Source organism: Neopsephotus bourkii, unplaced genomic scaffold (genome assembly GCF_033783945.1).
Source record: "Neopsephotus bourkii isolate Nb327-2 ecotype Australia unplaced genomic scaffold, CSIRO-AGI_Nbou_v1 NB_1638, whole genome shotgun sequence".
Lineage (NCBI taxonomy): Eukaryota > Metazoa > Chordata > Aves > Psittaciformes > Psittacidae > Neopsephotus > Neopsephotus bourkii.
Window position 1 is genome coordinate 9,990,032 of NW_026902113.1, and position 22,809 is coordinate 10,012,840.

Here is a 22,809-nt window from a genome sequence, read left to right on the forward strand (position 1 = left end):
CTGGCATTGGTCCACAGCTCAAGCATGTTTAGTTACACTAAAGCAGTATGAATGCAGTTACTGACCAGGGTGCTTACAGTTTATTCCCTTTTTTATTTTGGTTATTAAATAGCTCTACAGAACACTCCTCAGCCCTATAATTCAGTGATTTGAACTTAGCTTTTTCCCAGTGTTGTTTTGGTTTTGTCCAACTCTCACTGTCCCAACTACTCCTTAAGCATGAGCCAAGGATCATTTCTAACAGGCAACTTCCATGCAACCACCATCTTTGGAAGGCAAGGGAGATAAATGTTATGAACCCAGGCCTTAGTGCCAGAGAGAAGTCATTGGTAGATTTAATTAACTAAGGCAGAGAAAGCCATAGAGTCTAGGAAAAAGCAAGACTGGCTTTGCAATAGAACAGAATATTTTAGAGACAGCATGTCTCTGCATAAATCTTGTAGTTTATAAGTTAGTCAGAAGGATAAGATAACATCTCTAAATAGTTTGTGAGCCCTCCAGTGGTGCACTATGTGTTCTGCATTGTGGATGCCATCCAAAACCCACCAGAGCAGCAGTGTGTACAAAACCAAGCCTGGCATGTTGTTGTTTATTAAACAGTTCTGGCTGTTTAAGATCAGTCAGTGCTGCACCATTTCTCTATACAGCTATTGCTGAAAAAGGAGCAAGAGAAAAAAATCTTGCAGCCTTGTACTATCTGGCTTTGCAACGTAGTGTTTCAGGCCCTGGATTTGCAACAGCGTTATATAAAGAAAGTCTCAATCCAGCTATCATGATCAGCAGAACAGGGCAAATCCTTTCTGGCATGCTTGGCATCTTGGGCATCATCTGTTAGCAAACCCCATTTACCACGAAAGTTTTGATCTTTTATTTCTCCTTTCTTCACTCATCATCTCAGCTGAAACACTACATTACAGGCTCATCCCAAAGTCAGGGGCTAGGGAAGTAAATCCCATAATGCTGCTGCTTCTGCCAGCAAATAAAAGAGGCATCAAGCAGGAATCCTGAGAAGTGGAAAAGGGACTAACAGATTTGTTCATGGTGGAAAAATATGAGGAAAAGACTGGGAGGAAAACAATGCAAAGCAAGCAATGGGCGTGATCATGATGAGTTGAGGTAGGCTGGTCTTTCCCATGGAGGGTCTGCTTAAATTTCTTTTGTCTCAAATTAGCTTAGATAGAGGATCCCCACTGCTCCAACTGATGCCAGAGAAGCAAGAGGAGTTTTCAGAAAATGGCTGACAACTTGATTCTTGCCTGACTCCTTGAAGGCCTCTGCAGACACTGGTGTAAACATGCTCCTTTCAGAGATTGCTATCCTGACTTCTTGAAATATCCTGTACATTTTAAAAAGCAAAACACTGTCCTTTCAATGTTGAGCAGGTCAGTGCAAGTCTGCAAAATGTTGTGGAGTCCTTCCTAGTTATGCTTTTAAGATGTGTTTGTTAAAAAAACAAACCAAACAAAAAAAAAACCAAACAAACAAAACCCAAAATAAACACCCCCCCAAAAAAAAACCAAAACCAACCCAACAAACCCAAAACCAAAACCAAACAAAACCCACAAAACCAACCCAGAATGAAATAAAGATTTGTTCTCCTCACCTTCTTGGATTTATCTTTGGCTAAAGGAATATGTTTAGGAAGACCCATACAGAAATACTGGCAGCATACCACTGGGTTGGTTCTGCTGACTCATGAGGAAATCATGCTACAGACAGTTATGCCATGGTATCCCCTGCCCTCCTCCCAGGGCCATTGGTAGAGTGAGGCAGTTCCTGATTCCTGCACGGAGGGAGGGCATTGCTTTCAGGAGCTGCAGCTCGGCAGAGGCAGGTGCCAAGTTCTGCTGGTTTTAATCTCACCAAGGTCTTGGCCCAGTGAGCACCTCCCAGGGATCTGCTCAGAAGTGTTGACAGCGATTCTAGTAGCACTTACGAAGGCCCCAGGGGAAGTATAATGTGCTGAAGAGAGACAAGCTACACTCCCACTGCTATCTTTAGCCTGGCTTCCTAGGAAGATCACACTGTCTGTCCATCTGATGGCCAGCCCGTCTATCTGTCTGCCACTATCCTGTCCTCTCCCATGTGCTCGGTAGCTTTTGAAACCATTGCCCAATTTCAACCAAAATTAACAGACGACTCAAAGCTCATAAGACGTTACGCATTTCATGAAAACCAGCTGTTGGGTAGAGGAGAAGGATCAAAATGAGTGTTATGTGGTGAGCTCAACAGCTTCTTCTTCTGCTTTGGGTTCCAGATGGCAAATCAGCACAGATGTACTGGCCAGACAGCTGGCATGTGTAGGGACTGAGAACAGACACAATGCATGCTTCCTCATTCCACTGGTAACAAGGGGACTTGGAAAAGAGCTAGAGGTCTAGGGACTGGCATAGAAGATGCAGGAGAGACAGACCCATCTTGTTTTGCATGGTCAAACATTTTAATGAACACTGGTCATGCTAAGAATAATATTCGTCAGTATTAGCCCTGAGTTATATACATAGCAGTTAGCTTTAGCTGTGAACACTGAGAAGTGATGGGTTTTAGCAGCTGAATGACAGGAGAGTGTCTGTGACCTGTTTACACGATAAGTCTAAGAATAGTGCAGTTTATAGGAAGTCACTGAAATGTCCAACACACTCAGAATGAAAACTTTAGGTGGGGGAATGAAATAATTTCCAGAGTTGTCTTATGATTAAGTATTATGGCTTACGTTACAAAGTTCTTCCATTATACTACTCAAGTTTCTCAGTGTCCGTTTAGAGAGGCTTCAACGGAAACATCACTAAAACACTGTTGTTGTCACGGTATTTCTGTCACCAGAAGAATAAAGTTGCACAGGCTTCCTGCATTACTTTAACCATACAGAAACTGGGTTTAAGATTTTTCTAACTTTAAAAATATACTTGTAGCTACCTTGATAATCACAGACAAACAAACAATCAATCAACCTACCGCAGAGAAAAGCCAAACTGGAGGCACTCAGATGTTGCATATACAGGAAACTGGCACAATATCTTTAAGCAAGGTGAAAACAGCTACCTTGACTGCTGAAAGAAACCTTCTGACCATTCCTTGTTCATCTCTTCCCTTGATTACAATAATCTCATCCTGTGGTCACCCCCATTTCTCCTTTCATGCTAACCCAAATGTGCAACTTTTTGAGTTTCTTCATCCATTTCCTACTGCTTTGTCTCCTACATCTTTGTTGTTTCCATTGAGCTTTGAGATTGTTTTTACCATGCTTGCTATGCTCGGATGTGGAAGTGGGGTAGACGCTCTGTTTAGATAGCAGGACTCCATTGATGTGGAAGTGCCTCAGTTCATAGCTGTTTGCAGTAGCAGAACTGCTCACAGTAGCAGTCCATCAGAACCAGACATTTGTGATGACATGCTGCATTCAATGAGCTCAGTGCTATTAACAGTCTTACAATATCCCAGCAGACGAGGAAGTTTTTGTCTGAACTGTGTCCCTTTCAGTATGCTCTGAGAGACCAAGAATGACTCTTGGACTGCAAAAAGTGAAAAGCCTATAGAGTTCCATGGGAAAAAGAATAAATCATGGATGCTCTAGAGCAGCTGTGTATGCACAAATCATGCAACTCACAGCCTGGCCAGGAACCCGAGCATTTTCTGCTTACAATAGCAATCCAGCTGTGCTTGAAAAGCTATGGAAGAGCAGCAGAAACTAAGAAACTTACAAAAGCCATGAAAAAGCTAAGCTTCACTAACTTCCCCTTCCCTGTAGGGACCAGGAGGAATAAAATAATGCCAGGTAGACCTTTCTTAGTTGAATTAAACAGCATGAAGACGAAAAATACCAAGGAAAACCACTAAGTTTTACTGCAAAACTTTCCATGTAACGCATGCAGAGAGCATTCCTTGGTTCATTTCTGAGCACATTTTTTAAAAAGGACTGCTTGCCAAGGATTTCAAACAAAACCCACAGTTCAGCTGCAAGGACCCATTATTGGCATCTTTGCTGTTGACTGGAAGTTGCTTTGACATTGCAGCCACTCCTGCTGTCTCCAAAATGCATGGCACACAAGGAGAATGAGATCTGTTGCTAGAGAGCTCCTGCACCCTGTGAGCAGGTAGGACTTCGCCCATAGCATGGCTAGATGCATTCTTGAAAATAACTGGTTCTTATAATCTTTAGCTCATCATTCCCCCTTTAGAATAGAACGCACCTTCCTGTGCCTGAAATTATTTCCCTGTCCTCCTTCAAATCTCTCCTTATGTCCCACTTTTCATGTACTTTCCTATGATAGTCTCTTCTAGGAAGCTGATTGCTCCTATCATTGTCTGCATCTTTCAGCATGTAGAGGTGGCCAGCTGTGATACCTTCTAAATAATGCAACAGCAGCAGGAGAAAATGCAGTCCCAGGCCTGATTCTTGGCTGCACACAAGTCCTATTTATTCTGTGGTGCGTTAAAGGGCCCTAACATGAGAATAATTGCAGCTTATGCTCATTTTCATATGCAGGATACTAGAGGTTGTAAGGGAAGGAGACCTCTATCCCCAGTGCCCATAGAATTATAAAAAGCATTTCAGTGTCCTTAGAACTGACAAGCCTAGAATAAGGTAAGCTTTACAATACATGATCCCTCCAGCCATCATTACCACAAACCAAACCAGCCTGTGAAAAAAAGATGTTGTGGCAGTGGCATGGCATTGTGCATCTTCACCTGAGTTCCTATATAGGTTACAACCACAACAAATCAGTCTTATGTCTCACCCAGGTAAGTGCAGTTGATCTAGGGAATCCTTTAGTAAAAAGTCTTGATTTTAAGGTTTTAACTGATGGACAATTCTCCACAGCCCTTGGAAAGTTAATCTCTCCCATGTTAGACACCAGTAGACTACAGGCCTACTCATCCTTCAGAAGTGCCTGCATCTCCCCATGGCCCATAAAGGAATGCTTGACTTGTACTAGACAGTTAACATTTAGATGGTTAATAACACTGGAATGAATCTCACCTTGCTCTCTCTGGCTGAGATGTCTTTTAAACTTTGATTCTCTAATCTGATTCATTTGGCCCTTTAAATTTTTTATTGCAAGAAAAGACCTGGTCATCTAATAATCTAGGACCACATCTGCGAATAAACTCTCTAATGAGAGTAAATTGTTCAATTCTCATAGGAAAAACAAGAGGAAATTGTGCAATGTCACAAACGAAGCAAAGATGGCCTGGAACCATGCCCCTGTGCTTCTGAGGTGCCCCAAGATAACTACAAACCAACTCTAAGAAAGCAGATATGGTGAATCCCACTGACTGATACACTCCCTTGGCACGTCTCTTACCTTACTATGACTGCTTGCAGGAATAAGTACATCTCAGCAGATAAATAAGAAGTATGAAAGTTATTTGCATATATACAGCTCTTCAAATATAAACAATATAAAAACACTGGCTTCTTCACTATTATCTCAATAGCATTTTGCAGTGTTTTTTCAACACATGCTGTCACACAGAAAGTTTGTCTGCTCCTAAGAATCATACCTTATTTTTGCCCTCTATTACAGCTGTCCTCTCAGTGATGCTCTGGATCCTGTTTCCTATATTGCTGCCAGATTTCAGGATGAAAGATCCTTCAGTATAAGAGCAAAAGCCATGCCTGAAGACAACAAAAATGGAAATTTTATTGATTTGGTGATCGAGAGAAATGTTCAACACATAAGACAAAACAATTCTTCTGGAAACAGTGATAAGTAAGGGAACAGTGATCAGTGAGGAAAACTGCAGGTGTGGTGTTGACCAGAAAAATATACTTCTCATTAAATCCTGAGGTTTGTAGCCTGACAATTGTACCCACTTCCACAGCTCCTCCTTGAATATTAGCTCTCACCATTTAGCTGACTGTGGACTGGGAGGTCAGAATTTACAGTTGGAGTCTAATTATGGGATTGTGAGAGACCAACATCCCATTTCCAGTGCTCCAGAGCCATTGTCATGGTTGAAGCTTGAGTTCATACTTTTTCAGCATTAAATTCAAGACAAGTTATATTTGTTTTGAGAAACATTCTATAATGGATTCTGTTTCACTATGTGCAGGATGCTTTTGTTATCATGAAAAATGATGCAAGTTCGCATTTCTGTGTGTTTTCTTTAGTTTAGTTTACAAAATGTCAAAATATGCATACTGAGGGTCAGTGATTACAAGGCACAGTATAAATAACTATAATCCTCAAATTAGGAAAACAAAATTAAACAAAACTATACGTAATTGTCAAAGAGATTTAAATGTTCATTTAATCTGGGGGAGGGAAGGAATCAACATCATGTTAATGAATGCAAATCTCAGGGAAAAAAAATGTTTTTGCCTTATGCAACAAATTGGCTTGTAATCAGAACATTCAGGTGTGGTCATGGTAGAGCTAATTTGTTTCTCAAAGCCTAATGTGGTACACACATGGAAATAAACACATTGGAATGCTTCTGAAATGCTGTCTATCCCTATTCCTGTTTGAGGATATCTAGTTTGGCTTTTCATCCAAAATTTAGTTGTTGCTTGTTCAATTCCAGCTTCATCAGTAGAGCTTAACCCTTCCTCAGGGTCAGGCTCTTTCAAATATGACACAGTCCTTTGATCTTCCATGGATTTGAAAGATAACAACTGTAGTATCTGTAATCAAATAGTTCTGACATGTATATCAGTTGTTTGGAGAAACAACCTTTAAAGCCCAGTGACTGGATAACAGCATGTGACGCAATCCTGACCAAAGAATGAGGTTCATTTCCCTTCAGCTAACTCTGCAATTTGCTTAAACTTTGTGTTGTTTATAATATCAATGGTACAATGACTTTACATGATTGTCTTTAATTGTGTAACTTTGCATCATACTGGCCAGTGTCTTAGTAGACATTACAGCTTAAAGAAATTATATGTCAAACAACTTGGGCAGTGATCAGATATATGATTGTCTGCCCAAATTTCTTAATGTGCACTGTGAGGCTCAGTGAGCTGAAAAAGCCAAAAACCAGGAGCATGTCATTGTCATTCAGGCACGGAAAGAGGATAGGGAGCAATAGCATGGCAAGAAAGCCCTATCTGCAAAACCATTTCTTCCAGACTCTTGGTTTAAAAGCCAGCTTCTGCGATATGATTTTTGAGGCCATGGTAGATGACAGACAGCTGCGTTAAGATAGCTGATGCATTCAGATTGGAAAAGAAAGTGGTTAAAAATTATTCAGAAAGGTAGATGCTATTTACTTTGCACATCTAAACTTTGCACTAAAACACAGAAGACATGATGAAGTTGGTAAGCTGGTAACATTTCCATGCCATAGTAGATATCAGAACTTATTTTATGATGCCCATACAGGCACAAAGGCAGTATCAAAGGCACATCCCTATCACTGGCTATTTGGGCAATCTCTGTACAGGAAGACAGAGATCCCAAATCCCATTTCACCCATACAAAAAAGAAATTTTAATTTTTGTTTTCCTTCCCCACAGAAGGAATTTACGTTTCTTTGTTACAATGCTGAAAATTTTTGTTCTTTACTACAAAATACCTTACAGAGACACATATTTTGGTAGGGGACATAAAGAAGGACAGATACTTTCTCAGTAATGTATATTCAGAAATTGCTTGTGAATCTCTGGCAGGCAATCTCCCTTCTTGCAGCTCTGGAGCCTCCAGGCTTAGTTATTATTACTCTTGTCCTCATAATTCCTTGAACAAAACTGTATGTATTTAGGTTGCAATGCCTTACGGATAAGGACAGTGTTATGTCTTTGTTGATGCTTAGCACAATGAGATGCTGATTACTCATTAATACCATAACACAAACCACCAACATAATTACAATAACATCATGATAACAAGAAAAACACATGTAAAACTCTAGTGAAATATTAGCCCTGGAGGCACATACGTGAACCCTACTAATTTCACATACTATACTATCTCCAAGCTGCCAATTACGATGTTAATGCAATTACAGTAGAAAATCAAATACCCTTAATAGCTGTTGTCCATGGTTTTAATGAAAAAGGAGCCGCAATCAAGCTGAGAGTACATTATCCAACAGCTCACAGTAAACAGCGGGAGATGTGAGCACAGTCATATGTGCCACTTTGACTCCACAGCCTGCTGGATCAGCAAACATTTACAGATCAGTTGCAACACGACTGCCTGGCAAACTCTAGGACAAGACTCAGACTCATCCCTTTAGATGCAGAACCAGATGCTTTCTCTCCTCAGATGCCAAATGCTCTGTCTTTAACCTCAAACACATTAAGAAAGCTCAGGACAAGCATACAAGCCACCTCCAGTCCCCTGAGCTGATTGTTAGGTTAGTACTCAGTCACCCTTGCCTCTTGCTGCTGCCAGTGGTGCCACCTGAAGCCACTGCTTAAGACAGCAGTATCAGGTAGAGATGGGGAGGGAACAAATGGGACTAATTAAGAGTTCTATCTCCTAACCTGACCTCAGCTTCTAACAACAGGCATTTTATAACAAAGAGAAAAGGCTCTCCTGAACTTAGAAGCAGTCATCAAGCCAAATGTTTGTGTTAACTACAGATACTTGGAAAGAAAGAGAGAAAAATGAAAATATAAAAATTTACTCCGGCTGGGACCAAAATACACAATCATCTTTCTGTTAATCCAATTGATGTTTCGTTGCGTGTGTCCTCAGATAACATCAGCTATGTATTTTTCTGCTTTGCAAACAAGTTGCAAGTTACTCCAACTACCTACTAAGGACCCTATTTGTAGCAAGAACTGCCTGTGTTTGCAGGGAAATCCCACAGAATAACTGAATCTTACTCCAGGTATCTCCAGAGCATGTGAATTCCAGAAATGTTTTGTTGTGGGATGAGCCTCATTACCTTGCATCTTCAGGAAAGCTTACAGCAGGGTTACTGCCAGGTTAATGAAAAAGCACACAGTGTGCACAGAGACTGATAAACAATCTGCCAGCACATTTCTAAGCACTTCTTACATGTTTCCCTGCAGATCCGTTCACTTCCCTACTTTGTGAGTGTAACTGTGCCAATTTAGAGACCCTATATAATAGATGATAATGGACAGGGGCAGGGGGATGTAGAAATGTATGCTTCTAAGCCTTATGCAACCACAGAGCAAAGTGATCAGGCTCTGCTGTCTTAGTGGAGCACTGGGAGAAACAGAATAACCATGTTTCTCCCCCTCAAGTAGTTTTTCCATGTGCCTGCATGCATGCTCGCATGCGCGTTTGCCTGCGTGCACGCGCACACACACCCGCACACACAGGCACGCTTCATCCTTTGTGTCCAGAGCCTGAGAAATAGGCTATTTCTTTGTAAAAACAGAAGATGTTAATTCTCCTGCGGGTTCCAGGGCGGAAGTGGGGGTGAGGGCAGCTCTGTGTGTGCTGGGGCAAGCTGGCAGCATGCACTGCCTGCCCTGCCCTGCTGCCTGCAGCGCAGGGCGAGCTCCACCAGCAGACCTGCTCGCCACCCTTAGCTTTGGGAATTTACACTTCTTTGGAAGTCCGGGGAGTGGTTTATGCAACCAGAATAAGTTCAGCTTTATAAGGGGTCTGTGATGTGAGGAGGTGGCACCCGCAGGGGCCCTAGAGAAGTGGCCTGGGGGAGGGGAACCAGCCTGGTTCTCAAGAATACATCAAGCCCTTGAGGAAGCAGAGTGTGCCATGTTTGAAGATGCAAAGATAATCACAGTGCTGGGAACCGTCTTGTGTAGCGGAGGAAGCCAAACAACAAGAGGAAAGCAGCATATGCTCCTGATTTCGCACAGGAAGCTAGCAGCACCTCCTGCCAAAGTGAGATAAGAAAACTCCCATGGCCTATTCTGGACAAGGCCGCGGTTATCAACCTTAGCTTCACACTGTCCTCACTCTGATCCGCAGCCTGCTCCCTTTCCTAATGAGTTTCAGAGCCCTCACCTCTATTAGCATACATCATGCCAAGCACAATAGCATGGTGTATTTATAACTATAGATGTGGAAAAGTTTCCAGGGTAAGAGTGTACTTCATGTCATCTTGATGTATTTCCCTGAAATCAGACTACAGACCAGCTCCAAGCTAAAGTCCTGCCTATGAAACTACTGGTCTAAGAAGAAAAGCTATTTTCTTTTTGACCCTAGTGATTTACAGTGGAGCATACTAGCTGAGGTAAGGGGTTTGTGTAATTATTCACAGGATGTATTTGACCCTCTGTGTGACAGACAGGAGTAAGTGAAAACCCTAGACTCAGCTTGTCCAGACACATCTTATTGCCCATCCTGGAGACATTCTGCAGTTTAAGTAGCACAGTGACAAATATGAATGGAAGACCCTTGATCCCCGTATCAGTTGAAAAATTACTCATCTTCTGTCTCCTCATGTTCCCAGCTCCTCCCTCCCAAACCTTCTTATGTGATGACAGATGCCATTGCAATCTTTCCCTCATGTAACATCCCATTCAATTCTCTAAGCATTCCTCTTGGCAAAGCCACTGGCAACCTCAATCACACTGCTGTTTACTGAGGTAGTATTTGGCAATTACGCCAGTACTAGGAGCAAAAGGAAGCCATCCTGTCACCAATGGTGACCGTTTTTGAGCATAATTAATGGCAGGCACAATATTTTTCTCAGCATCTAGCCTTTTTTTAGGGCAGCAATCAATTCCTAGCAGCATCAGGGCAATGTTATTATAAACTCAAGTTGAGCTGACTCACAACTTTCAAGAGGCAATGGTGACGGCACTAACTTTAAGACAGGAACTCTGGAAATTCCTGGAATTGTAAAGAATATATAGGAACTGTTTTCCACTTGGAAGCTATCAAAAGAATCAGAATGACATGGGCTTTGCCTGCTCCACACCTTGGCATCCAGCACCCTGCAACTGATAGCAAGGGGCTTGTTTAGCCACGTGTCCTGGGATATATTGAGTTGATTTGAGGCAGGAAACAGAGAGGGAAAATAGTAGCAGGGACATGTACAGGTTGTGAAACATGCTTTAGGGGGGTGGAGAGGGACAACGTGTGCTAGCCCTCGGCAAGTGTGCTCCACGGCTTTGACTGTGGATGTGATTGTACAGTTCTAAGAAGCTATGGTTCAAGTGTTCCTGCTATAGACCAAAAATAATCAATGTTGGGCCTACTGCATTCAGTGGAAAAGCTGCAGCCAGATGGGATTTCATCCCAAACACCTTCACTGATATGCAAGTTAGTAGGGCTAGGAGGATATCTACAAATAGTAGGAGCTGGATGCATTTTATTTGTATATTGTAGTTTGTTTATTTATATTTATTTAGGAGCTTAGCAAGGAATGCTAAACAAGAAATCCTAGTGAAAGCAGTGCAGATTCCTCCTTTGCATGTCTCATTTGCCTCTCTGCTCTCACTGTCACTGGTCCCTACTGCATTGTCAACACTTGTCCACCAAGAGGAGATGAGATGTCACCTGCCCATCCAACTTCAGATACCCTCATGAGTCTTGGAGAGCAGCAACTCTCCATTGCCACTCCTTAGCCCTTGTCCTCAGTGCAGGATCAAAGACACTATTAGCCATGTTGAGAAGTTACTCACTGATGAGCTTCAGGGTGGCTGGGGGATTTCTCAGTAGCCTCCTGGCATTAGGTTGGGTTGGGGTCCTGGCACACTGCTCAGTTGCCAGAATGAGGATTGAGTTGTCTTCTGTTTTGTAGGATGCTCTGTGTCCCCATTGAGAGGGATACTTAGAGGGAAAGCTCATTCTCTGGAGGAGATCCCTAATGTTCTGAATGCTCCATCCTTCTGGTGAGCATCTTTGAAAACTGTAGGGTATATGGCATTCATAGCTTTGCTGCATATTGCATCGGCTTTATGGGAAAAGAAAATGTTTGACAGCTGCACACTGCCTTTCTTCCTGTTATCTACATGTAACCAGATAAATGGGTAGTGTTTTCCCTACACACTCATCCTTTCCAAACATTATGGCCTGCCCCGAACTTTTCCAGTATGCTACCACAGAAAGTTGATTTATTTAAAGTATCTCAAAAGAAGCAGCATGATCAACAGAAGTCTTACCTAACCACCTTTCCACCCTTCACCATTCCATGCTCACATTTCTACAGGGAAAAAACCTACTTCTACATCTGCACACCAGCTATTTACAACAAAATGCAAATGCCTGAGGCTGATGGTCACCAAAACACACATTTTGCTTCCAACATATTTGCTAGTACTTGATAGCTCTGGCCATTAGGGAACATAAGAACATTTGAAAGTAATTTTTAAGGTGTTTACATCCTGAGGTGACTTGAATTTTTTTCAACTTGAGTTTCTTATCAGATAATTATATTTTGCTTCTTGACCTTCAATTTCCAGCTTCACACTGGTTACTAGTCTTCGTGACCATAGAATACCATCATACTTTAGCCAATCCTTCCTTCCTTCCTTCCTTCTTTTCTGCTTCTTTTCCCTCCTTTGCTAGACTGCCATCACTCTCATCTCCCATACAGTCACTGTGACTCAGCCTCCACTTTCTCTGTGTGAAAATGACAACCATGTCCTTCATAGAGGAACTGGATGTTGGCTGGAACTACAGAATTATCACTCAGAGCATGAGACTTCCACAAGCACCTAGTATTTCTTTTAGGAGAAAAAAGTGTTTGGTCTTAATAGTCCATAGTACTGAAAAGATGTGTTTTCTCATTTGGTTGAGTAGTAAGAAACCGAAACAGAAAGACCATGAGACTCTATATACACTGTCCACTCTTGCACTCCATTTATTTCCAACCAAAGTTCCCTACATAAGAAGTCCAGGATATTGTTCAGACCCTTCTGGCATAAGTTATTTTCCATGCACAAGTCACTGCTAACAGCTTACATGGCTTGCAAACATAACCTCACCTCAACTTCCAAGATCCAGATATCCCCAACATCTTCTTCCTCATAATGCCAAAATTTCCTTCCTTTCCCTTGCTTTCCTGACTGGATCCTTCTGCCTTTTGTATCTAAAAAGGAGTAACCCTTTACTAATCTGTTTACACAATCCTTAACACTCCCTGTCTTGTTGACAAGCAGGAAGCACAAGCAACACCCTTTCCATTTTCCAGTGACCAGCAGAGGAGACGAAAGAGCTATTGCTGCATAGAGGTTGCATTTTTCAAAATTACTTGTTTTCAGCTTCACTGCAAGTAGAGGTCTGAGAGCAGCTCTGGGCTGACTGGAGTGAGGGACTGGAAGTGCAGGCAGAAAACAAGGAAAGGATGAAAAAGAATGGAGGGAAACATTTTTAAGGAGAGAGGGGAATTGATTAGAGGGAAAACAGGAAGAGAAAATACTGACAGACGTGGATATAAGACTAAGGATCTATCTACCCCATATCCTGTCTCAACAATGACCATAAGCAGATGGTTGGGGATGAGTAAGAGCAGGACTAACTTCAGATACTTCCTCCTAATACTCCCCCAGTCACCAATTATTATGAGCTCAGGAACTTCCAGCAATGGAGGCTGTTTCTACACTTCAGTGGATTTCCAAGACTTTGTGCAGACTTTTCAAACCCCCAAAGTCCTCTGGCAAGGAGTTTCACAGATCTGCTATCCACTGCATGAAGAGCCACCTCCTTCTTATGTTTCAAAGTACATTCCTCCTAGCTTTATTTAGTAGGCCCTACTACTTGAACTGGAAAAGACATACAGAACTGAACCTCAGACATGTGTCCCCTTCACAAGTCTGTAGATCTCCACCATGTAGCCCCCAAGTCACCTCTTTTTTGGGTCTGAGAGCCTTGACCTCCCTCCTCACTCATCCTTCACACATTCCTCTCATTCCTTGAAATTCCTTTGATCCTTTTTGTTGCCCCTCCTGGTGTGCCTCCCAGTTTGGCTGCGTCCTTTGAGATGAAAGGATCAGAAATGCTCATAGTATAAAAGATGTCGGTAATTTATGGATTTATGTGGAGTTATCATGGTGTTCTCTTATTTTGTCTTTATGTCTTTTGTAGGAATTCCTAACACTTAATTTGCTTTTAGAGCTGCTCACGACTGTGATCACTTTCACAAACTCATGTATCACAACACTCAGATCGCTCTTTGTGGTAGTAATGATCAGCTAACAGCCTTTTTACACTTCAATTTTACATGTGAAAGCGGGATTGTTTTTTCTTATGCGCATCATGCACATTTATCTTCCGTGAATTTCATCTGCCACTTTATCACTCAGATACCCAGATTCACGTAGTTCTGCATTTCTTCCCAATCAGCCCTCATTCATACAAATCTGAATAACTTCATATCATCAGCAGACTCTGTCATGTCCTTACCACCTTTACCAGGTTATTTCTGAACATGTTGACAAGTACAGACCCCAGCACCAGCTCCTGAAAAACTTCACTAGTCGCCTCTCCTTGCTGCAAGAACTGGCTGTTCCCTCTTAGCCTCTGTTTTCTATTTTTTAACTGAATATATTTTTCTGTGCGTGATCTTACCCCATACGCCGTGTCTGTTCAAAGCCTTCTGCAAAGGCTTTTTGAAAGGCGTACACTTAAAAAGGAAAAGGATGCTAACTAAAGTTTGTATATTTTTGTAAAAGGTGTACTTGATCCAGTAATAGTTCTCCATTCATAATCACTCCTAAGCACACACAGAGTTTGACCTGGTGCCTTCCTTTGGCCAAGAGGTTTCTGGCTGCAGGCTGGGACGTCCCACTGGCTCGGACACTGCCAGTGTGCAGGGCCTCTCTCACGACGTGCAGTCCCCACGTACAGCCTGTCACATGTTTTATTTTCTATGGGCTGGGCCACAAGGAGCAAAAGATCAAGCAAAAACATCCCACTGTCTGCATGTCCCTTATGTGTTCTTCCTTGAGACTGGGGGTGAGGCTGTCCAGAGTAAAGGTTTGGGGTAAAGCCAAGAGACCACACTGTGAAGGCAACAAGAAGGGGGGAAAAAAGAACTGGAAAACAAAAGAGGGACAGGAAGTAGAAAAAAAAAATAGGGGAGTGAGATAAAATAATAATCAAATCATTAACAGCTTGCAGAATAAATTCATCAGTGCATCATCCTGAGGACACACCGGGGCAAACTGCATGCAGTGTATAGCATGTGTTTGTCAGACTTATTCATCCATACATATATGCCACATCTCATTCATATGGCATTTTGTTAGTAAAATAATAAAACATATATATCATAAAAATCTGAAATACTGACTGAGGACCAGGACACAGCCCTACTAACTGTTTTCAGAGGACAGAAGGTGGAAATGCAGAATGAGACATCTCAGTACATTGCAGATCAGATGGTATTTCACTTTCTTTTGGCTTCACATTCTCTGCAGCTCCACGCTGATGCAAGGTACGCTCATGACTGATCCTCTGCATTTTGAAAGACATGTCAAAAACATAAGGGCTGATTTTTACTTATGCTAATCTATTTCCCCAACCATAGCAAAATTAGGGAGTAGTTAGTGTATTTTTTTTATTTACCCATTCTAAGTATCTTTCCATTGCAAGATTGGTGTAGTAGAGCATGGAAGGCATGTGCTGGAAGGCATGAAGGCCACCAGCCAGATCCTCAGCCAGTGTGAATTTAGAGCTGAGGATCTGGCCACATGTCAAATTAAACAAAAGCATTTTTGAACTACCTGTTTATTAATGGCATCTGACCTACTTTTACCAGCTCTATGGACTCAGACTTCCCCTTCCTGAAAATGGAAGATGGCATGGGGAACAAAAACAGTTGCTGTGGACAAACTAATAGGCATCAATGTTTGCAGACATCCAACAATTAAATTTGGGTGGTTCAGTACATTTCTAATTAAGTACAATTAACATTTGTTCTTTACCTCACTGATGTTCCAAATCCGGTTTCCCCTGATAATCTATCCAAGCACATCCTAATGATTCTGCCTTTCAATCCCTTATTAATACACTGACATAAACAATGTAGAAATGCAATTAGACTGCTGTGCACACATGGCCTGGCTCTTCTTTCACTGAAGCTGGTGGAAGTCTTGCCATGCAGTTTCATTCCGATAGTTTCAGTCTTTCTATATCTCAGCAGAAGTTTCAAGGAAAGCCTCTAGTTTTCACCTCTCGGAGATCAACAGTATGTTCCTCTTCCTCATTCTGTATTGCTGGAGAGCTATTTCTATTGAAAATAATTCATGTGACCTTAGCTTTACACTGCAGACAAGCTCAAAGGGAGATAATACTCCCTTCTTATCACTCTGTGTTAAATCAGTAGTGATTTCAATGAGGACTCACACAGCAGAGCGCTGTGATTTCCTGAGCTTAGCTCTTTGGCAGCAGTATCAGATTAGACATTGCTGCACAGCACCTGGTTCCTGCTGCCTGCTTCTGTCCTCAGTTTCTTACACTCAGCCCTTCATTCTCAGTCCGATCGTTCAGGTGGGTTTATACCAAGAGGAGTTCATATCCTGATGCTATAGGGGGAGAGAATCAAGTACCAGTTTTTCCAATTACTTTGTTTTCGTAGGCATCTCCACAATACCGTTACGTTTCCCTCTCCCTCACGCACACATGCACACACAGAGAAAAATACAAAAGCCAGAAAATACAGAGTGATATGATGGGAGGGTTGTAAGATAATAATTTGGTATGCAGTTTGGGGCTAAACAAACCTGATTGATAGCTCAAGGAAAGAGGGAGGCAATGAGGGGACAATGTTGCATCTGTTTGCAGTTTCTGAAGGGTCGATTGGCCAAACCTTGGGCAGAGCATGACAAAGATCTCTCTGAAACTGGCCACATGGAAATGTCCACAGAAAGAAACTGCTCCCATATGACATCATACAACTGCTGAAGAAAACAGCGCTTCCACTAAGCAATATCAGTATCCCACATGCCTTTCTTGGCAATCTCTGCCAGACCAGTTTAAGATAAACACAAATCTGCTGAAGAGATTCAGGTCAAGAACCATTAGCATCAAGCACGTTCCTAGTGTCCAGACGCTCGTTCTGCAGCCTTAGAGCTGATCGGTTTTAGGTGGAGCCCAGCCTGGCTGTCTCCAGAGACCTTCAGCAAGCCCTGCCGCTGCTGCCCCTTTGCACGCCTCCACTGACAACCCAGACCGAGCCAAAATAAGTCAAGAAGAAACCACTCAAGGGTGGTACGGAAGAAGGCAAGGAGACTGATGGATAGTGTAGGACAAGTGTCTCACAGGCTGTCTTCTGCTGTATCCATTGAGCAACTTGGGACTGCCTGGCCTAGGAATGTGTGTGTCTGCTACAGCAGGGTAAGCTGGAGTAAGATAGCACTTGAAAAGAAGTTTCTCAGTCGCTTAAGAAAGATTAATCTTTCATTTTTTTAATTGCATTTTATTTTAACTCTTATTACATCTTCTACTGTCTTTTGCGTGCCATCTCTGAATTTACTACCTCTGGAAAAGCTTTAAAAATCACCCGAACACAACTTTTTTGCCCAAATTTTTCTTGATTCTTCTGTGTTTCCTTGGTGAACATTTCTATGTTGGGGTGAAGATCAGAAGACTGTCTTTCCACTTATCCATCTAAGTAGCTAGCTGGCTGACAGAAGGTTATTTAAATGCAATAGCATTGGTTTAAGCAAAGTCATTTTAAGAGAAAATAAAGAACAGGAAACTTTAATGAGGTTGGTCTGTCCACATTCCAAAAGTCCATTTGTTGAACAAGGTTGGGTTTTTTTTGTTTGGTTGGGGTTTTTTTTGTTTTGTTTGTCTGTTTTTTTTAAATTTGCTACCACAAAACTATGGTAACTGTTTAATTTGTCTGGCTTTCTATTACTGGCTTGAATGAAGTACAGAGAAGAGTTATGCAGATCAATTTATGAAGATAAATCACAAACGTTAAAATATATCTGCGTTTTATTTAAAAGCAATGGAATCCTTTCGAGGTATTTTTAGGTTTTTGAAATAGAAACTGTTTGGAACAGAAATGGAAAGAAACAGATGGATAATCTAATAGCTTCTATTAGGGAGCCCATAGGCAATTGTCCTTTAAAAATAAAACCATCTAATTTTTGCAGTAAGTAAGTGTCATAGTACTCCAGTGATGTGAAGTTAAGCATGCATATAAACCTTGGAGCAAACAGATCTGTGCATTGCAAGGTCTTTGCAGCAGTCGCATTGTTTCACTCAGAGTGCACAGCATGTCCCACCACACAGGACTCAAACTTGAGGATAATCCCTACTGCCACACACTGAATGACGGTAACCTGTGGGGGATTTATCAACTTAAGGTACAAAGCACAGAAATAGACACTACTCAAACACAAATAAAGTAACATTTTAGCCTTGGAAACCAAATGCTGAGCAGGTAAACCCAAAGAAATGCTCTAATGGCAGAATAAGATACATCTTTGCTGCACAAAGTACACATAACTTAAATCTGTTTTTCAGGCAAATCTCCCCTCACACAAAGGGGAAAGTATAGTGAAATAAGAGGGATTAAAGGGTTGTTTCTTCAGGGGGAACACCTTAAGTGGCACAGATATCAGCCTGAGCAAAGTGTGCCAGCGAGCTAATCCACTCTGCTCCCTTGCCAGAGCCAGAGACAAAATGCAGTTGTTCAGGTACTTCCACCATTCTTTGATAGTTGTCATCATATTATTCAGAAGGAGTCACTTCACTCCTCCTAAGCAAAGCAATAAAAATGGTGTTTTCCAGACTATTTCTTCAATGAGCATTTAAAGGAGAAGGAAGGGGACGGGGTTAAAGAGAATTGTCACAGAACAATTATGAAGGCAATTTGGAAGCAAGTCTGGAAACAACCTTGTAACAGAGCCAATAGCGGATTCAAGTTGTTACATTTCTCCTTTGAGCACCTGCTCAAACACACTTCTAATTAGCATTTAATTGAGTCTACAGTTTAGCACATTATTGAACACCTGTTTGTGGATACTAATTTCTATTGCTGATTACATGCACTCCTGTGCTGTGGTGCAGATCTGTGCTTGTTAACAGAAGGGAAGATTTGACAATGGACAAGCACCACCCCATCTCCCAAAGAATGACCAACGGTTTGAACAGTGGTGCACTGTGATTTCCACCCAGAGTATGCATAGATGTATATACACTTGACAGAAATTAATAGATTGAAAATTTTCACATATACATTTCACAGGGTTTCTCTACTTAAAAGATGCTGCTATTTCTTTTGCCTTACACCTTGCAACCATAAGCAAAGCCAAATTAATACTCAGAATTTTGCAACTCATCCCTCGAAGGTAATATAACAGATAGAGGAAATGCAGCCCTCACCTGTCCTCACAATGAAGAATTTCAGGTTATACCTATGCCAGCAAAATGAGAGATTGCTAGTGCCACCTCTTGGTGAGAAGGGCACAGAAAGCCATCATTAGCATAATACCAAAGCAAAACATAATTGGAAAAACTGTGTGCACCTCGGAAGTGCTGGCCACACTCTTCCTGATTACAAAGCACTTACAAACACCCTTAATTTGAAATGAGATATTTGTCTTATTTAATGGAATGAAGTGTCTGATACCCCTGCAGTTAAGCATAAGCTTAAATGTGTGGCTGGACTGGCACTAAAACCCAATTCCATGAAAGAGTTAAAGAAGGTAAGTCCTATGTAAAGTAATTACCTTCAACTCAAAAGTATAAAATGCTGGTTCCTATACTTCTGTTAGGTTTAAATATCTTCATTGTGCTGTGATCCAAATACCTTCCATGTCTGAATCCTTCAATAGTAGCTTAATGCTAATGCCATTGTGGGGGTTTAGTGTTAATCATTAGGATTGTGTCAGATTTCATGATGCAGGAAGAACTTTGGATAAATGAGGCAACACACAAACTTGTAGTAGCAAGAAACAGAGTTCAGAAGAAAGCTTAAATATAAAAGAGGATTAGTTAAGCACCACATCAGCATCACGTAAGCTTGTATGGCACCATTTATATTTTACGCTGTAGAAATATCATCTGGAGAATGATGGGCACATTTATCTTGCTGAACTGAATCTGTGAGTCAATGTATCAGAAAACACATTTGACCTTCATAATGGGAAAAGTCCTTAAAATGAGTTAGGCTGAATTTCAAAAGATGCCACACAGGACAATCACTGTGCATGGGGGAAAGCAGAGGAAAGCGTGGAAATCTCCTTCATGAGAAAGTGTGTGAACTTTGCAAGACATTGTCTGCAAAGCTTCCCTCAAAAATTAGAAAGCGATTATCGCCTCTGGACGTTACATGCATGAATGGTAGTGAACTGTAAACAGACCTAAGTAGCAACACAAAATAACAACTCTGTCCTCCATTTTCAAATAATGATGCAGAAAAAAAATGCATTGTGCCTGCATGTTTACTAAAAACTATATTAATTAAAAGCACACAAACTCTACTAACCAAGCAATGGACAAGGCAAGCTTTATTTTTGTGGAAAAAGTAAATATTTAAATGTAATAGTAAGGGAAAACATGCCAAACAGAAGTAAGGAACTTGCCCTACCTTGATCTAGAATGATTTTGTCTGCAGGGATACCACATCCACTTAATTTTAGGCTGAGGAATACCATATACGGTGCATGTCAGCACTTGCTTGCTGCCCAGTAAATACAGGTTGGGATCAGGGAATGATGACACGGCATTTTCATATATCTGGGGTTTCACTGCAAAGGATAAAAATTAGAAAGCAATTAAAACGAGCTCATCTCCAATGTATTACATGATCATGAAAATACTGCATTCCTGCAGGGTGAGTAATAAGAAAAATCCCTAAGAAAACAAAAAACAGCAAGCCTAAGTCAAGTCAGATGAGTGGTTAGTAACACATTTAAGTCATCAGGAACAAGTATGTGACCATGGAAGACAGAAACCCTTCTAATGAAAACCAGCATCTGTTTTCTGATTCCAAGATGGGTCTGTCACCCTCCATATAGGGCTTGGATTTGGGCCCATGAAAGTCAGTAAGAAAACACTTAATGACCTTAAACGTGCAAGATAAAAGTATATCTAGTTCAATGTTTGGGAGAAGAGTGAGAACATGCTCTAAACTTACCATTTACTGTAAGAGTGACTGTAAGGTTCTTAGACAAATTCCACTGCCGTATGCTCAATATTATAGTGTAGTTTCCAGCATCTTCCTCAGCAACATCCTTTATGATTAATGAATAGTCTTTAGCCATGTATCGGGCACACTTTTCTGCAGCAAGTAGCCCATCTTTTAACCTGTTTAAAAGAATTCCAGAAATTAAAATTTTCAAAAAATAATGTAGCTTAAACTGCCTGCATTATTTCATTTCACATTTCTCAATCTTTGGGCAACAATTGAATTTGCAGCCTGAGATTCTGTTTACCAGGAGCTTACCATTCCCTTGCAAATAAGACTGGTATTCTTCAAACTGCATTACAAGTATTATTATGCTCTGTATAAAATTGATAAGGATCTGACAGGGCTCTGTACTACTTGAGAGTTGCTGAAAATTGCAACTCTACCTCTGAAGATCCCAATTTTCCATGCTCATGATGCCATTTAGTCTAGAAGACAACCATTTTGGCTAAGAGTCATTCAGACAAAAAAAGGTTGCGTCATCCAGCACTGACCATTTCTCTATGACCTCAGAATACATCCTGGGACAAAGTATTACAGTAGCCTAAGCACAGCTGTGATTTTAGGAAGAGGAAGAGTAAGTAGATTAGATAAGCACTAAAGAATCAGATATCCTGCTATCAAGCGAATGTTTTTAAAGATAACAGAAAATCAGCATAGAAAATACTGTCTCTCTCACACACATTCCTGAAGAAACACAACACTTTTCTTCAAAGTCAAAAATACAGCATAAACCGCATTTTAGTAGGCTGCATGACGTATGAAGGTTGACATGATGTTAGTAGAGGTATGCAACAGTGTTTCATTATGATGATGGACTTGATTAAAAGATTCCCAGGTTTTAGTAAGCATTTGCAGAAAACCTACTGTCAGTAAAAGAGCACTAAAAATTTGGTCTAAGGATTATGAATTTAAGCATTTCATTGCATCTGTATTTTACAGAACCACTGAATGGTTGAGCCTGAAAGAGCCCCTGGAGGTCACCTAGTCCAACCTACAGTTCAAAGAAAGGTCAGACGGTTGGCCAAGACCATTTTCAGTCTGGTTTTTAGTATCTCCACATCCTCTCTGGACTATTTGTTCCAGTCTTTGACCAACCTCACTGTAATAAATAAATAGATAAATAAAAATTCTTGTTTAGATTAATTTTTTTTTTCTATTTCATAAGTTCTGGATCTATATGTGTAGTCAACAGCCCAACCATTAAGGAAACTGAAAATACCATACAGATGGCTAGCATCAGCTCTACTTTTGTCCGTTAAATTTTCCACGTGGATCTATAAATGTAAAGGTTTTGTAAAACAAAACGTTTGGAGCAAAAGTAATTCCCGGCTGTGAGTAACATGAACTCTCACTGTTCATGTGTCTGTGGTTTGTTTTCTTAATCAGTCTTGTCATAGACCCTTTGTTAAAGTGCAATGAATTGAGCCAGAGCTACTGGTGTTTAAAATTTTTTAAACAAAACAAAACAACAACAACAAAAAAAACCTCTCAGCACTTGAGATCATGAATAGATAACATTGTTTCATATAAAAGTGGTTTGGATTAATATAAAAAACTGTTCAAAGATTTCTTAGCACAGTATATTTGAGCCAAAGTGAATGCTCCAGTCACTAAAGTAGATCTACAACCTGCATTTCACCATATAATAAACCAAACTTCCATTGTTTTTTCTAATAGTGCATGTCTGTATGACTCAATTCAGTCATTTATTTTAATGGAAATCTTTTTTTCTCTTATTGTCTGGAAAGGAAGTTGAGGTCTCATATCTAGGTCTGAGTGAAATTAGATGCAACACTTCAGTCAAGCTTGGTAGAAATACAA

At 41.0% G+C, this 22,809-nt stretch overlaps 1 protein-coding gene across 2 annotated transcripts in view; it reads right to left on the reverse strand.

The window, feature by feature from the left end:
- Positions 1-22,809, reverse strand: part of FLT1 (fms related receptor tyrosine kinase 1) — a 111,170-nt gene that overhangs the window by 54,465 nt on the left and 33,896 nt on the right. For both annotated transcript variants that reach the window (XR_009728649.1, XM_061374551.1), the window contains exons 9-11: positions 20,935-21,104; positions 20,386-20,545; positions 5,506-5,620 (exon numbers count right to left, since the gene is read on the reverse strand). Coding sequence is in view for 1 of the 2 variants with exons in the window: in XM_061374551.1 (XP_061230535.1) it covers positions 5,506-5,620; positions 20,386-20,545; positions 20,935-21,104 (445 nt within the window). In the remaining variant the exon portion in view is untranslated. The remainder of the gene's footprint in view (positions 1-5,505; positions 5,621-20,385; positions 20,546-20,934; positions 21,105-22,809) is intronic.